Source organism: Neopsephotus bourkii, unplaced genomic scaffold (genome assembly GCF_033783945.1).
Source record: "Neopsephotus bourkii isolate Nb327-2 ecotype Australia unplaced genomic scaffold, CSIRO-AGI_Nbou_v1 NB_804, whole genome shotgun sequence".
NCBI classification, from domain to species: domain Eukaryota; kingdom Metazoa; phylum Chordata; class Aves; order Psittaciformes; family Psittacidae; genus Neopsephotus; species Neopsephotus bourkii.
Window position 1 is genome coordinate 1,916,950 of NW_026901300.1, and position 15,889 is coordinate 1,932,838.

Genomic DNA, 15,889 nt, shown 5'->3' on the forward strand with positions numbered 1-15,889 from the left:
TTCAGAAGCCTGCATGTTTTCAGTACTGGCTGGCAAGTGTTGCCCCTGCTTCAAGCAGGACCCAGGGCCAGCTTGTCTGGGAGCCAGTGATGTGTGGAGGGACTTGCAAATGCCTACAAACCCTGGCAGAAGAGCACTCCCCAAGCCCCACGTGCTCTGCAGGTATGGCCGAGATGGCTGCTGTGCCCAGGCACCATCCTGCTGATGTCAGGATGAGTTTTTGAGGGAGATGGGGGCTTTTCCCTGGTGTGTTATTATACACGTGGGGTTTTCTGCCATTGAGTTTATTTATTCCTCTCCTTTGAAAGGAAGTGATGCTCCCCAGTGTGAGGAAGGAGGAAGCTCAGCCAGTGGTTGAAGCACTCTTTGCTCCCTTTGCTGTGTGATCCCAGACACGTTCTTCACTATGGTCCCTTCTGCTCTGTGGAGCAGTGACCCAGGCTCAGACTTAATTTCATGAATATTTATAGAGCCAATTTGATCCTTGGCTGGGAATCTTCATTACAAAGTGAGGCAGGACATGAGCTGGTATCAATCTGTGTTTCAATTCAGTGAGGACTGAGGGAATGAACTCTGAAGCTCAGTGTCCCATTCCTCTGAGACTGCCTGCAGGGAGGCTCCACATTGTGTGCAACAATTCCTGTTGCTTTTGAGTTTTGCTTCAGCCCTGTGCTTGTATCATGCATTGAGGGTGATGTGAGGGCTCGCTTAGGTGTCACAGAGATAAACCCCCCTACTCCCCTGAGGCTGGTGGGACTGAAATGATCGGTTTGCTTTAGCCTGGCCTCAGCGTGGCAGATATTACGTGCTTGACCTAGGTTTTGCTCACATCCCTGCACAGCACCCATCCAGCAGCACCTTTGCTGATGCTTTTCCCAGCTCTGTGCAGGCACAGCCGATAATCAGGACGTATTCCCCCATCCCTTCCCAGCCATACTCAGGGGATCACACACAGCAGAAGCCATCCTTGGAATTTCCACCTTCCAAAACATGACAACCTTGGCCAGAGGATCTGCAGGCTCTTCCTTCCACCCCCTGCCTTTCCCATACCCATGACCAGGGCTGGGCAGCATCCTTTGGGCAGGAGGCAGTGGCTCTCCCCTGCCCCTTGTCAGCCCATTGCAGCTTCTTGTCCCTCAGCAAACGGGGTTTTCAGATTCCCTTGGCCGCTCCCTGTTTTCCGCTCCTGAGCTGTTACAAGGGCTCCAAAATGTTCTTTCCATTGGGAACCAGCAGTGGAATAAACTAATCCTAATAAATGCCTGACAAATTATTTTTCCAGCAAGCAGTTGACCTGGCTGGGTTTTATGCAGCTTTAACCTGCAGTTACCTCTCCTGGAACTGGGATCATTTGTTGTTTCCCCTGAAAACCACCACTCCTATTTCTGCCACTGGGCAAGCGGCAGCATCCAGCTTTGCCTGGTGTGCTCAGGGCTGCTCCTTTCCCTCGATGTTTATGTTCCTTTACATAGCAAAGAGCTGCTATTTAGGAAGCAAAGGCCACAGTTTGCCACTTGCTTGGAAGCAGCCGCAGCAATGCAGCTGTTAAATTTGTCTGCTGCTCTTAAATGCTCCCTTGGGTGCCCTTCAGCTCACCAGAGCACAAAGCAGCATCAAGGGGAGGAGAAGGGACTTGCTGCCGGTTCTACAGCTCGTCTGGATCCCCAGCAACTGGAAATCCCCAGGGGAGTGGACATTAACATGAAATTTGAATTCCTTTCCCCTTTTCTGTCCATCGTCTTCATCATCAGCCTTTTGGCAGCTCCTGCTTTCAGGTCTAATGCTGGTTTGGGCTCTTCAGCAGCCCCTGTTATTCTGGGGCCAATTCTAGAGTTTATTTGCCTCCTATGATACTTTATTTGCAACTTAGTCCTGCCGTGTTTTAGTAAAGCACAAAATATGAATGCAAGTATTTATTGCCAAGCCTGAGGCTTTAACAGAGCTCCTTCTCCCACTTATCAGAAAACATTACAAGGGATATATAGGAGAGAGGAGGCCACGGAGATGCTGGAGGGCTGGAGCAGCTCTGCTCTGGAGCCAGGCTGAGAGAGCTGGGCTGGGTCAGCCTGGAGAAGAGAAGGCTCCTGAAGGGGAGACCTGAGAGCAGCTCCAGTGCCTAAAGGGGCTGCAGGAAACCTGGAGAGGGGCTTGGGACAAGGGCCTGTAGGGACAGGCCAAGGGGAATGGCTTGAACCTGCCCGAGGGGAGACTGAGATGAGCTCTTAGGCAGAAGCTCTTCCCTGTGAGGGTGCTGAGGCGCTGGCACAGGGTGCCCAGAGAAGCTGTGGCTGCCCCATCCCTGGCAGTGTTCAAGGCCAGGTTGGACACAGGGGCTTGGAGCAAGCTGCTCCAGTGAAAGGTGTCCCTGCCCATGGCAGGGGGTTGACACTGGATGAGCTATCAGGCGCCTTCCAACCCAAACCAGGCTGTGATTCTGTGCTTATTTAACCGTGAGAGCTGGTGTGAGGTTTGAGTGTTGTTTCCTCCCCACAGCCTGAAGGACGAGCAGCCAGTGCAGTGCGGGCAGTACGACGGGCTGGTGGAGCTGGCCACCATCTGCGCCCTCTGCAACGACTCCTCACTGGACTACAACGAGGTGCGGGGGGCACTGGGGCAGTGTGGGGGACAGGGGATGCTTTTCCTTGAGCTTTGGGCCACTTCAGGGCAAAGCCAGTGGAGGTTTGTCCTTTGGGATGCCCATCCTTGGCTTCAACTCGTCGCAGGGCGAGGCTCTGGGAGCCCCAGGGTGGTGCAGTGGGTGGCAGCATCCTTGGTCAGTGCAGCAGGTAGAGGACGTGCTCTAAAGCTTAAGTTTTGGGGTTTTTTTAATGCTTTCTAGTCAAAAAAAGTCTATGAGAAGGTGGGGGAAGCCACTGAAACAGCCCTGACGTGCCTGGTGGAGAAGATGAATGTCTTCAACACTGACATCAGCAAACTGTCCAAGGTGGAGCGAGCCAACGCCTGCAATTCGGTGAGTGGGGTGCAGCCCCTGTGAGCCCCAGTGCTGGGGGACGAAAGGGAGAGGAAGGCTTTGGGACGACTGTTCTTTGAGCAGTAACCATTGCAATGGTCTAAGAACTGACCTGCCACAGGGTGAAATTCCCTGGCTCACAAGGGGCCTGAGCCGGTTTTGAAGCAGGTAGGGAAATGACCCTGGGGGGTGATGCCAGGGCTGGGGGAACAAATCTGGGTCCACATGGGAGCTTTGGACCAGGTGATTCCTGAGGCTCAAACGCAGTCTAGTCCCTGCTCATCTCAGAGAGACCCCCTCGACAGTGTCCAGAGCTCTGGATGCAGAGGTTTGGAGTTTTATAGCTCCACAGCAAATCTTTAGGTGCCCAGTTTGCACTGAGCAGTTGTCCTCCACAGCATGAACCAAACCCCTGCCTTAACAAGGCTTGCTCTTTGGAAACACCTATTTCTGATGTGAAAATACCCCGTGCTGGCTTCTCCTGGGTTCAGTTTAAACCACAACGTGGCTGTTTCCTTACTCCAGCTCTCCAGTATCTCCCTGTCCTTCCGGGGAAAACACACTTTATTTCATGTCTGGATTTACTCAGCTTTGGTATCATGCTGTTAGATCTCATAATGACTTTGCTTGCTCGAAGGAAGGGCTCCCTGTTCTGGCATTTCCTCCCCAGATAGGCCAGAGCAGGTCATAATAAATCCCCTGCCTCCTTTCTGATAAGGGAGATGGAATTTCCTAGCCATATATCAGTCCAGCTTGGTTATGTGTACCCATCACTGCGCTGCCTCTCAGGCTGGGGTTGGTTACTGGAGCTTCTCTCCTTACTCTTGTGTCATGCAGGGACAGAACCCCCTTCCTTGGAGTTTCCTGGCAGCAATTCTTCACTGCTTCTTGCTTCTGCTCAGTGGCTCTGTGATTTGAAGTCTCCAATGGGATTTTGGGGTTTCCACAGCAGCTGCTCCCAGGTGTCCTTGCTGCTGTGCTGAGTGTGCAGTACAGTGGGGACAGCCCTGCTTTTATGGGCACAGCACCCACTGGAGCCACTGCACTTGTGCCTTGTGCTGGGTTTGGCCTTTGGGAGCCTCTTGGTGTTTGCCTGGAACATGCACAGACAGTGCTGGCATTTTACATGGACAAATTCACGTCTACCTCCCAGCTCCTGCTCACAGCCTCGCTGCAGTAGGAGCATCCATTTAACTTTGAACTTGCAAGGTTTTACTCCAAAAGGAGGAGGTTTTTTGCCCTTTCACTGATGTATTTACACTTAAGTTGCTGTAAAAGTCCTGTTCAAGAAGCTGGTTGTGTCCCTGTCACAAGCAAGACCTTCCTGGCAACAAAACATAATTGTATAAGCAGTAAGGTTGGCATCAACGTTCTCACTGCTCTCTCCTGAAAATACTTTGGATTGGACCCAGATGTCCTCCTCATTCAGTGGCTTTTTTGGGGCAAGATGTGTCCTTCCAGAAGGGGAGTTGTGATGCCATCATGGATGAGAGAAGGGATCTGGTTGAGGAGGATTGGCTGCTACCGTGCTGAGCATTTGGCTCCTGAAGTATTTAATGAGTAGCGATAGTGGAGCCTGGTTTGTGGTGGTGGGGTTTTGGGAGTGTTGAGGTGCAGGAACCTGTCTGTGGGCACTGCCTGTGCCCATGGGTCCATGTGCTGGGGTAGCCCCTGCTCTGCCATTGCCCTGCAAACCTGTAGGTATCATGTGAGGGAATGATTGTTATTGCTTAGCTGGAAATTAGCATGTCCTGAAATGAGCTTGGTTAGAGCCTCAGCTGCTCTTAATGTGATGGACTGTTAGATGGAGAGCACCAACTGCCGTGTCCCAGTCACATCCCAGCTCAGCCCTCTGCTGTCCCCGCAGGTGATCAAGCAGCTGATGAAGAAGGAATGCACCCTGGAGTTCTCCCGTGACCGCAAGTCCATGTCTGTGTACTGCACACCCACCGGCCCCGGCCACAACTCCACTGGCAGCAAGATGTTTGTCAAGGTAAGGGAGCACCCTCAGCACCCTGCAGGATCCTCCTTCCCCATCACACCCCAGCAGGATTTTGCCCTTGCTGCAATGGGCAGTGATGCTTTGCAGTTTGTCTCCTCCCTTAGCTGTCTGGGGTCCAGGCAGACTGGGGTGGGCAGGGAGGGGGTTAGTCTTTGCAGTAATAGGAGGAGGAAAAAGGAGATAAAGTGATTTAGAGGGAGAAAAAGATGCTGAGTGTGCTGGTGCTGGGGCCAGGGGAGAGCTGCCCCAGTGCAAAACTTGCCTTTATTAAAGGCTTGGACCCTCTGGACACCAGAAATGCCCAAAGGGTGATGTCCAGCTTTCCACTGTAACCAGAAATAAAATAGTGTTTTAAAGGGCATTTTCTTCCCAAGAAGAGATGCAGCAGGAATTTCCCCTGGCTGACTCTGAGAAGATTTGTATATTGTTGTTCCCACTGAGAGATCTTCTGGGTTGGTGAACTCTGTCCTCCAGGCCAGGTCAGGACCCTCCCAAGCCAACAGCATCTGTGCCCTGGCAGTCCTGGATGAGCTTTTTTAAGAGGAGCAATAGAAGGATTTCAAGTTTTATATTATAAGGAAACTTGAGGGGGTCCTTTGTAAGGTCGGAAGGGATGGGGTGAGATGCTGTGATGCTAGAGGACAGGCTTTCTTGGATTACAAAGGCATCACAAGCATCCAGTAAGCATTCTGCAGGCAGCAGAGATGCTGTTTTGTCAGCAGAGATTTATAGCCCTGCTCTGAGAGGGGGTCTGTGGTGTGGGAGCATCCCGGGAAGACATGTAGGTTTGGCGGGATCCCCTGCAGAGCAGATCCTGTTGCTTGGGAACCTGATGCAGTGTGCTTGGTCTGAGGCTGCCATCTAGTGCACTGAGCTGCAGCACCAGGATCTGCACGCTGGACTTTGGGAGAGATTTCCTTCCCCTTTGCCCAAACTTGGTGCCTCCCCTCCCTCCCTCCCGCATTCCCTTCGGTGCTGGCAAGAGATGCTCATCCTCTTGGTTCGCTTCTAAGCCCTCCTCTGCTCCCCAGGGTGCCCCGGAGAGCGTGATTGAGCGCTGCACCCATGTCCGTGTGGGCACCACCAAGGTCCCGTTGACAGCCCCGGTGCGGGAGAAGATCCTGGGCAGGATCCGGGACTGGGGCATGGGCATTGACACGCTGCGCTGCCTGGCCCTGGCCACGCACGACTCGCCTGTCCGCAGGGAGACCATGCAGCTGCACGACTCCGCTGCCTTCGTCCACTACGAGGTACGGCACTGGGGGCTTTCTCCAGGAGATTTTTCCCTTATTCCCAAAGATTTCCCAGCTACCTCCAGCTGCCCCAGCAGTGTTTCCCGTCTGGTTTCTCTGGGCAGCAGGCAGTGCAATGGCTCAGCTCTACTAACTGGTTCAGAGCTCTGTTGCAGTTGTCCCACAGCCAACAGCCCCATGCCAGTGGGAAACCATCCCAAGGGGTGACTGCCTGAGAGGGGCCTGGGGACCACCAAGAGGCACAGGGAGGAGGGGAGTGAAGCAAAACAGTGTGAGGAGTGGCAGCATGGCTGGGATCATCCCATTGCATTGGGTTATAGGGTGCATCCATGCTGCTGTTGGTAGAAACCTCATGAAAGTTTCCTCCTGGGGAAATCCCCATGCCTGGGGTGGTTTCACAGTGGAGAGGGAAGCGGCTGCATCCTGGGAGGATTAATGTGAATCTGGGGCTGTTTTCCCCCACCCAGAACAACCTGACCTTCGTGGGCTGCGTGGGGATGCTGGACCCTCCCCGCAAGGAGGTCACCTCCTCCATCGAGATGTGCCGCAAGGCCGGCATCCGCGTCATCATGATCACCGGTGACAACAAGGGCACAGCGGTGGCCATCTGCCGCAGGATCAGCATCTTCTCCGAGACTGAGGACGTGGCTGGCAAAGCCTACACAGGCCGGGAGTTTGATGAGCTGTCTCCCGAGGCGCAGCGGCAGGCGTGTCGTGATGCTCGGTGCTTCGCCCGTGTGGAGCCAGCGCACAAGTCCCGCATCGTCGAGTACCTCCAGTCCTTCCATGAGATCACCGCCATGGTGAGTCCTCCAGGGGCACCCCACCACCTCCTGGGCCCCTCCTCTCTGCCCGGTCCAATCCTTTGCACCCCATTAATCATGGCTTCCTGCAGACGGGCGATGGTGTCAACGATGCCCCAGCCCTGAAGAAAGCAGAGATTGGCATTGCCATGGGGTCAGGCACCGCCGTTGCCAAGTCAGCTGCCGAGATGGTGCTCTCTGATGACAACTTCTCCACCATCGTGTCAGCCGTCGAGGAGGGCCGGGCCATTTACAACAACATGAAGCAGTTCATCCGCTATCTCATCTCCTCCAATGTCGGGGAAGTCGTTTGGTGAGTGGGCACAACACCGGGGGGGAAAAGCAGCTGGAACAAATGACCTGCAGTCCTATCCGTATCCCCTACTCCTGCCATCATGTGATGCCCAGAACTAACCCTGGGTACCAAATGGAGCAGCCATGCCTTGTCTCATTCCCCATGGGCAAGGGGACATTTCTTTTGTAGTTTTATAGTCATGCCACCTCCCGGGAACTGGTTAGTTAATCCATTGCCTATTTAAGCCCAGTGTCTGAGATAAGTACAGATATTTGTGCACAGGCTGTTGCCACCAGCTTGCACCACTGCACTTTGCATCGGGGCCTGAGTAGCTGCCTCATCCCTGCCCATCCCTCCCAGTTAAACCAGTGCCATCCTCAGCAACATGGGCACAGCCTTGGGATCACTTGAGCATCCTTCACCCTTTTGTTTCAGGAGGGGTGTTTGTGCTGGGAACTGGAACCCACGTGGCCATGGGGATATAAGTGGTTTGGTTTTAACTGCAAAGCAAGCTTGAACAGCAACAGGAACAGCTTTTAGCTGCAAAATTCAGTCCTGGACTTCTGGTTCTTGACTTGGGGGCTTCGAGTTCATCTGCAGGGCTTTGGGTGAATATTGAGTTTGGGGTATTTGGATCCAGTGTACCTGTTTGCTCTCCCCTTACACAACACAGACACTTTCTCTGGCTTGTCTAATCTGGCATCTCTGGTTTTTACCCTGCAGCATCTTCCTTACAGCCATCCTGGGCCTCCCCGAGGCCCTCATCCCCGTGCAGCTGCTGTGGGTGAACCTGGTGACTGATGGGCTGCCGGCCACTGCACTGGGCTTCAACCCCCCTGACCTGGACATCATGGACAAGCAGCCCCGCAACCCCAAGGAGCCCCTCATCAGCGGCTGGCTCTTCTTCCGCTACCTGGCTGTCGGAGGTGAGCCCCTTTGGGCACCATGGGCAGAGGATGAGGATAGGCATGGGCTGTCGTGGGGCAGGGGGTCCCTTGCTGGGTGCTGGGGGTAAGGGTGTCTCTCTTGGCTGCAGTGTACGTGGGCCTGGCCACAGTGGGCGCAGCGACTTGGTGGTTCCTGTACGACGCTGAGGGACCGCAGGTCTCCTTCCATCAGCTGGTGAGTCGGGAAGGGAATGGGCTGATGGGTGAGGGCATGGATTCAGGCACTGGGATATTTCCTCCGCCTTTCTTCTGCAGTTGTGCAATATTCCCATTGGAAAAGACAAAATATAAAAGCAAATTCTCTCCCTCAGGCTCGATTCCAGCCTTGCTCCTGCCAGTGACCAGTATGGTGGGGAAAACAATTCAAACAAGCTGAAAATAGCTCCTGTACCTGATCCCCCATTGAAAAGGATTGATTTTTCATTATTGCAGGTCCAAACATGGTGGTGGGAAAGCGGGTGCCATCACAACAACATGCAATGGAAGATGTATTTTTGATGGAGACGTGTGTGTGCTCAAACACCTTTTTAACTGCACATGAAAATCTCTAAGCCCCTACCTAGCCACAACCCTAAAGCCCCAGCCACAGCAGAAGCTGGGTCACTTTAGGCAGTTCTTTCAGTTGCTCTGCCCTGAGGGATATTTAACAGCAACCCTCATAATGAAGGTTCATCATGTGCCCCCAACCAGTCGACCTGTTCCTCCTCTTTCCTGCCTTCCCTGCGCTGCTGCTCTGCAGTGTATTTACCAGCTCTTTCCTGTGCCGACAGAGGAACTTCATGAGGTGCACTGAGGACAACCCCATCTTTGAAGGAATTGACTGTGAGATCTTCGAGTCCCGTTACCCGACCACGATGGCTCTGTCTGTGCTGGTGACAATCGAAATGTGCAACGCTCTGAACAGGTAGTGTGGCCACAGGGTTGCTCTGAATGTGCTGTGCATGACCCTTTTTGTGCAGGGCCTCTTTGAGCATCTGCTGGTAACCTGAGGGCTTTGCTTTGATTCAAAAGAGCCACTTGGAGGATCCTCACAGGGGTACCCTGGGCTTGCCATAGATAAACTCCTCCAAGCCAGTGTGCTGTTGCTGACAATGGTGGAGGAAGGACTGGATCCACATCTGTTAGTGGTTTGAGTATGTTAATGACCGGTCCTAATCCATACATGGCTGGCTGTGTTGGGATTTGTGTCCAGATCCAGTTCACTGAAAAGCCTGAAAAGGGGCAGTCTGGAAGAGAAGGGCTGTAGTGCACAGCCTTGCACCTTGGAGGGCAATAGGAACACCCAGCTTGGGCAGGAGCAGGAGGTTGCTGGGGCTAACCCTGTCCCCTCGCTTTCACAGTGTCTCTGAGAACCAGTCACTGCTGCGGATGCCACCATGGCTCAACATCTGGCTGCTGGGAGCCATCGTCATGTCCATGGCTCTGCACTTCCTCATCCTCTACGTCAAGCCCATGCCTGTGAGTGCCTTCTGCAACCTTTGTGCACAGCCCAGAGGCTGCTGCTGTGGGCTAGGACAGCTCTGGAGCAATCTTTGGGGCTGGAAGCTTCTGGGATGGTTGTCCCCAGCACATACCCTCAGGAGCAGGTCATGAACCAACATGAGTTGTGGGAATCATCCTGCCCCAGAAAGCCTTTACCCTAAGTCAGAAGCTCTCTGTATAGGTAATGTAAAGGGGTGCAGATATCTCCAGAAGGTGGTTCAGCCTCTTCCAGAGGCATCATCCCCCTTTGCAGTCCAAGGCTGGTGATGCCTTGGTTGATGCCTAAGGGTGCTTAAGATGAAGCGTGTCACTGTGCCCAGGAGGTTGCATCGTCCGTTATGCCCTGCTGAGCTGCTGTGAGCACATGAACATACAGTCCTAGCTTGTTCCTCACTTTACCCACCTGCAGGAGAGGCCATTTTTGATTCATCTCTTGGCCAAGAGCCACCTTGGGATCATGACAGACCTTGCTCTTTGAGTTATGTGGATCCTCTGTCCTTGTACATCCCTCCTGGAGAGGAACGACCCCCTCTCAGCCTGTACCATACAACAACCTGACCCATAAATAAAAACTCCCACCTCCTTCCCTACTGACATGTGCAACCCTTTCCATCTTGCAGCTCATCTTCCAGGTAACTCCCCTGAGCTGGCCACAGTGGGTGGTTGTAATGAAAATCTCCCTGCCTGTTATCCTGCTGGATGAAGGACTCAAGTACCTTTCCCGCAACCACCTGGATGGTGAGCATGGTCTGCAGCACCCTGGGTTATGCTTTGCTTGGGGTTCGTGGTGACTTCATGCTTACCTCTTCTGCTCATGTGGTGTCTGCAACTGCATGTTCATCTCCCTTCGCTGTGAAAAAGGGACTTTTACCCCCTTCCTGCCTGGCAGAGCAGTTGGGACTTACATCAGCTGGAAATACTCCCTTAGGAGCTGGAGCACTAGATAAATCTGCCACGTGTGTTTATTCAGCTCCTCTTGAAGCTGGGAACTGATCCCTTCAAACAACAAATCAAACACGGGTTTCTAACAGGAATCCCTCCTTTCCTCCCCTCCTCAGCCTTTTGCCATCCTTATCTTGTGTTTGCTACTTCTATGTTAAGATCAGTTGTGAGCTTAACACCTTATAAACTGGTTTTAATGGAGTTGCCCTTTGCCAGCACCTCAGGATTCAGCTCATGGCGTGCACAGAGGAGAAGCAGCTCCTGTGACACGGGGGCAGCGGTTCCTGTGCGCTCCCGGGCTCTGTGCTGTAAATCACAGCATGTGCTTGGGCAGCCCTCCAAAGAGATGGTATCATCTCTCATCCCTTGCAAAAGATGTTGCTGTAGGTGATACCTTGGTGCTCTTTCCCCTCTCCAGAGGGGAATAAAACAGGTTTATACATTCTTTAGGGTATGCTTACCCTGACAGTAATAGCAGGGGGAAGAAGGGCAGGAGAAACACTGCCCTTGCATGGGGAAGATGTAGTGGCTCTGGAGATGAACAACCTGATGGACTGGATGTCCGTCCACAGCATCACCTTGCTCAAACCTTTTTCACCCCCTAGCAAACCTCTTTTATTACCTTCACCCTTTAATAATGAGCCAGGAAAACTGTGCAAAGCCACTCTTGCCTTTCAGGGCTGAAGGCAAGTCCATCCAGCCCTGGCAGGGAGGGATCTGGGGCATTGTAAGAGCTCTGTTTGGAGTCTCATAGAGCAGAACCATGCAGAGTTGGAAATATGGGATGGGGAATTACTGTGAGTGGGAGGTGATCATAAACTGGCCACTCTCCCCATCAGTGGGTCACAGCTCACATCAGCCTCCCTTTCTGTGGCAAGCTGGTGCATAACTGCAGTGATTGCTCAGAGGAGCCTTCGCTGAGACATGGAGGTGCAACTCTCACAGACTGAGGTGTTTTGCATCACCCAGGTCTGGTTTATCATGTGATTACCAGCCTTTAGCAACAACTTCATGGCACTGCTCTGGGCTGGGATGTAGAACTGGTTAATTCCTGGCTGTTGCATCCCATGCATGCCCTCGGTGTTTGCTTCACCATCTGTGATCTGGGGATGAGTCTTTCTCCCACACTTTGCATTTGTCTATAAGAACTCAGTGGAGGAAGGGCTTTTCTTTGGCTCTGCCAGCACAGCTTGAGCACAGCGGGGTTTCTGGCAGGCAGATGATCCTCTCTGGTCCCGTAATACGAGCTCAGTGTTTCCTCCTCCAATACCATGCTCCCAGCATGAGCTGCCCTCATCCCCATGGCCGTGATGCTGCTGATGCTCACAGGTTGCTCTATATCTCATCCAGCAAGGGTTTCCCATGCAGCTATTCAATCATGGCCGAGAGCAAAATCACATTTAAAACATCACATTTGAAAGAAATAATTGAAATCTGCATCTGCCAAATTCCTCTGGGCTTTGAAAAGCAAACAAAAAACAAGGTCCAAAAGCCACTTTTAAGTGTGGTGTTGTGATTTTTTTTGCCAGGCATTCTCAGGACAGTAAGACACAAGTGGAGCGGGGAGCACCAGTTGAAAACCTACAGGACTCCAGAGCAAGGGTTGGCTTTCTTATGTGTCTCATCCCTGAGTGCTGTATCCCTGTGCTTCCTCCAAAGTCTTGCTTATGTGTGGTGGGAATCTGCTTGGAACGTGGGTGAATGTGGCTTGGAAAACCAGCAGATAACAGACCGCAGGGACCCTGTACCCAGACAGGATCTCCTTTTGCTTCATGGTTTGCCTCAAAATAAGGTCTAAAAAGCCCATGAAGCAGCTGATCCTATGGCAGTTTTGCCCAGGGGCCAGGCAACCACTTGGTCTCTGCAAGGCAATGCTTGGGGGTGGTCCTCAACGTGGGACCTTCTGACAGATGGCCAAGGGTGTTCAGTTGAGGGATGCAAATGTATATCTGTGGGTTGTGCTGATTCAGGTTTTGCATGGAAAAGTTTCTCCTTTGATCAGATTTAGATAAGTTGTGTTTCCATTGTGCTGGATTTTCATTGTCCTTGAAGCTGCGGCTCTTCAGTTTTCACACTGGTCTCAGTGCTTTACATTCCTCTCCCCATCACCCCAGTCATTTCCAGGCTCTCATCTTGCATGCTTTGCATGGTATTGCTGCCTTCATCCATCTCTGGCCACTCTGAGGTTTCTGCTGTCTTAGTTTTGGGAGACAATGTGAGTGTGAAACAGCAGTTGAAAGGGCATGGCTGAACGAGGCTGGCTCAGTGCAACCCACAGATGTTCTGGTCAGGAGCATGGAGGTGTTATCCAGGGGTCTGTCACACATGCTGGCAGGCTCAGAAGGGCTGACCCCCCTCAAGGACCTCTTGCACTAATACCTCTAGCATTTGCCATGCTCTGTGCGTTGAAATGCGTTGTTCTTTCTGAGCCCCATGGTGAGCAGGAGGGAGGTTCCCAGGCATCTGTACCAAGACCTTGCATGAGTCTCTTTTCTGAGTGGTTCTCAAAAGGTGCCAAACCCACACAAGACACTGAGCTAACACTGGTGCTTGTGTATCTATATGCACCATCAGCCTGCTGCCATGGCCACCCCGCTCCCCTCCTTCCTTCCTGCACCATCCCTGGTCCTCTTCATCTTCACCATCTCAGAGCAAACCCATCACAGGCATCAGTGTTAGCACTCTGGTATCTTCACTTCTTTACAGCACGTTATAAGCAGCCAGCCCTGCTTGGCTCCTTGGACTTCACCGTCCTTACCTGTACCATGGGAAAAGCAGGGGCACGACAAGAAGCAGATGCTTCCTGCAACACAACTGCCTGGGCAGCAGCAGCGCCCCTGAAAATGGGAATTTTTGATGCAGAGTCGTTGTCAGCTTTATGCTGTAACCTCCTCCCAGAGGAGAGCAGCTGGCAGCAGTGGCTGTATGGTGACAGCTGCATCCTGCTCCCTGCCAAGGCCAGCTGGGGCTCCGCATCCCTCCGGGACAGCCCACAGTCTGCAGGGACTGCAGTCTCTGTGTCCCATCACAAAACCCCTTCAGCACATAGGGAAGAGGAGCTGCTCGCCCTCGTCTCCCCCATGCACCACACCTGGGGATGAGAGCACCCCCCAAAAGTCCCATGGGAGTGCAGTGCTGCAGCCGCCCGCTTTCCCTGCCCCAGAGGCAGGCGCATCCCTCTTCCCAGAGCAGCAGAGAGCTGGAGCCTGTGGCCGTGGCCTGCCCTTGTAGGGTAATCTCTGCATGGAGCTACCTTGGCTGGGTGCTGGCGCCAGGGGAGGAATGCATCCCCATGGGCCAAGTCGTTTGCTTGAGCTATGGGATGCTCAGAAGGAGAGTGGCAACTGCACCTTTCAGTGCTGGAATCTCCCCAGGCAGGATCATACAGCTCTGCTGCCTTGCTTTTTATTATTCTTTGTGTTTTTCTCTCTCTCCTGTGTTTTGTGCGTGTGTGCCACGCTTTAGAAATGGAAGAGGAGAGGGAAGGTGTTGGAGTTGCTGCCCTGGTATTGTGAAGGGGTGGCAGGATTTCCCTTTTGGTCCTCTCCCAGGGTCTGGGCTGACGCTTGGCATGCCCTGGTGCAGTGGGGCAGACGTGCAGTTCTCAGAGCTATGAGGGCTGCAGCATTTCATTTGGAGAGGAGTGATCCATGCTGATGGCTGGAACCTGAATCCCTTCAGCATCACTTTCTACAGGAACATGTTAAGAGTATCAAAGGCAATAAGGAGAAACCTCCCCAGAAGCCTTGTCTATCCCTGTGGGGAGCAGATTCTGTAGCACATGAGCTTGTGTTGTTTGGTTGCAAGTTTTCAAGAGCTGAAGGGCCATACACCCCTGAGAATTTGGTGTGAGGCAGGATCCAGGTGGATCACAACCATCTCATCCTTCCTGCAAACAGGTCCCCGCATTCCCCATGCTCTCGTCACCAGTGTGTGGAGACAAGAGCCACACTGGCATGTAGGGGCCTGCATCCTGCTCCAGGGGTGCCAGTTCTCATGGAAAGACCCAACTCACTGTGTGCCAGGGGGTGCTTGGAGGCCTGAGAGTGACATTCTGAAGAGCATCTACTGTGGTTAAAGGCTCGCTGTTGGTGCTGGAGCTGTGTCCCCATCCTGCCCCTGCCCACCATACCGCACAGCTACAGTGTGAGCTCTCAGGGAAGCAAATAACCACCTGCCTGTCACCAGGTGGGCACTGTTCAGCTCCTGGAGTTGCTAAAGAGACACCCTGCAACAGAGAAGAGATTAATTTTGACGACTGCAGTGAGGTTTAATACATTGTGGTCGCCAGCATCCCTGTGACCAAATAGCATCCAGAGGGATGCTGCTATTGCAGCAATCAGGACACGAGGGCTGTGCTCTCCAGGCAGCGCTGGAAGGAAACTTTGGCTGAAGTTGCACAAAAGCTGTTTTCCCCTTCTCTCTGCCCTGTTATTTATTAATTCCCCTGGAAGGCTGTTGGCATCAGGCTTGGCAGCAGGCGTGGAGCCTTGCTGGTAACCCAGGCAGGACCCCTATTTATCAAGAGCACAGTAAAGGCGCTGCTCTGCGAGATGTGTTTGGTGATGTGTGCAGTGATGAAAGACAGAGAAATATGGTCGAGAGATTCATGATAAGTGATTTCTAACTCTTCTCAGAAAGTGCTGCCTTGTGGGTATTTTTTAAAGGAAAGAAGGACTATTCTGGGCAGACAGAGCTGCCCACAGGGTCTTTCCCAGTCCTGGGCTGAAGAGTAGCCACTGCCTCGGGGCAGGGGACACTGCTGTCAACTGCTTGAAAACTGCGTATCTAATTGGTGTGAGTCAAGCCCTGGCAGGGATTTCAGAGCTGCTCACACTGAGTCCAAGCTGAACGCTGTAGCTTTCCTTCAGACCATGTGTTGGTTGTTACCTTCTATCCATCAGTAGGGTGGGAGAAGAGAGGGGGGCAGCCCTGAGGCTGGGACAGTAAGTGACGCAAGAAGATTGGTCCTTGCTAGTTCTTCTGCAGGTATATATGGATGTAAACACATCTAAAATGTATCTAGTGGGTGTAAGTGGTGGTAGCCCATGGAACAGTATCCATCTATCCTGCTGCAGCAGGGATTGGTGGTGGGATGCAGTGAGCTTCCTCCTCTCTGCACTGCTGGCTTCCCTGGGTGCTGCCTGATGCTCTTGTTAGGAGCAGTAAGAGGGATCCCTGCCTGCTCTCCTTC

The 15,889-nt window shown here is 52.8% G+C and overlaps 1 protein-coding gene across 2 annotated transcripts in view; it reads left to right on the forward strand.

The window, feature by feature from the left end:
• ATP2A3 (ATPase sarcoplasmic/endoplasmic reticulum Ca2+ transporting 3) overlaps nt 1-15,889 on the forward strand; it is a 51,871-nt gene that overhangs the window by 30,469 nt on the left and 5,513 nt on the right. Inside the window, exons 10-21 of one of the 2 annotated variants that reach the window (XM_061355489.1) lie at nt 2,494-2,596; nt 2,840-2,971; nt 4,839-4,964; nt 6,005-6,223; nt 6,694-7,029; nt 7,122-7,342; nt 8,048-8,250; nt 8,361-8,446; nt 9,042-9,175; nt 9,612-9,729; nt 10,374-10,491; nt 12,225-12,297. In XM_061355489.1, the coding sequence (XP_061211473.1) occupies nt 2,494-2,596; nt 2,840-2,971; nt 4,839-4,964; nt 6,005-6,223; nt 6,694-7,029; nt 7,122-7,342; nt 8,048-8,250; nt 8,361-8,446; nt 9,042-9,175; nt 9,612-9,729; nt 10,374-10,491; nt 12,225-12,297 (1,869 nt within the window). The remainder of the gene's footprint in view (nt 1-2,493; nt 2,597-2,839; nt 2,972-4,838; nt 4,965-6,004; nt 6,224-6,693; nt 7,030-7,121; nt 7,343-8,047; nt 8,251-8,360; nt 8,447-9,041; nt 9,176-9,611; nt 9,730-10,373; nt 10,492-12,224; nt 12,298-15,889) is intronic. The other variant, XM_061355490.1, reaches the window with a different exon arrangement.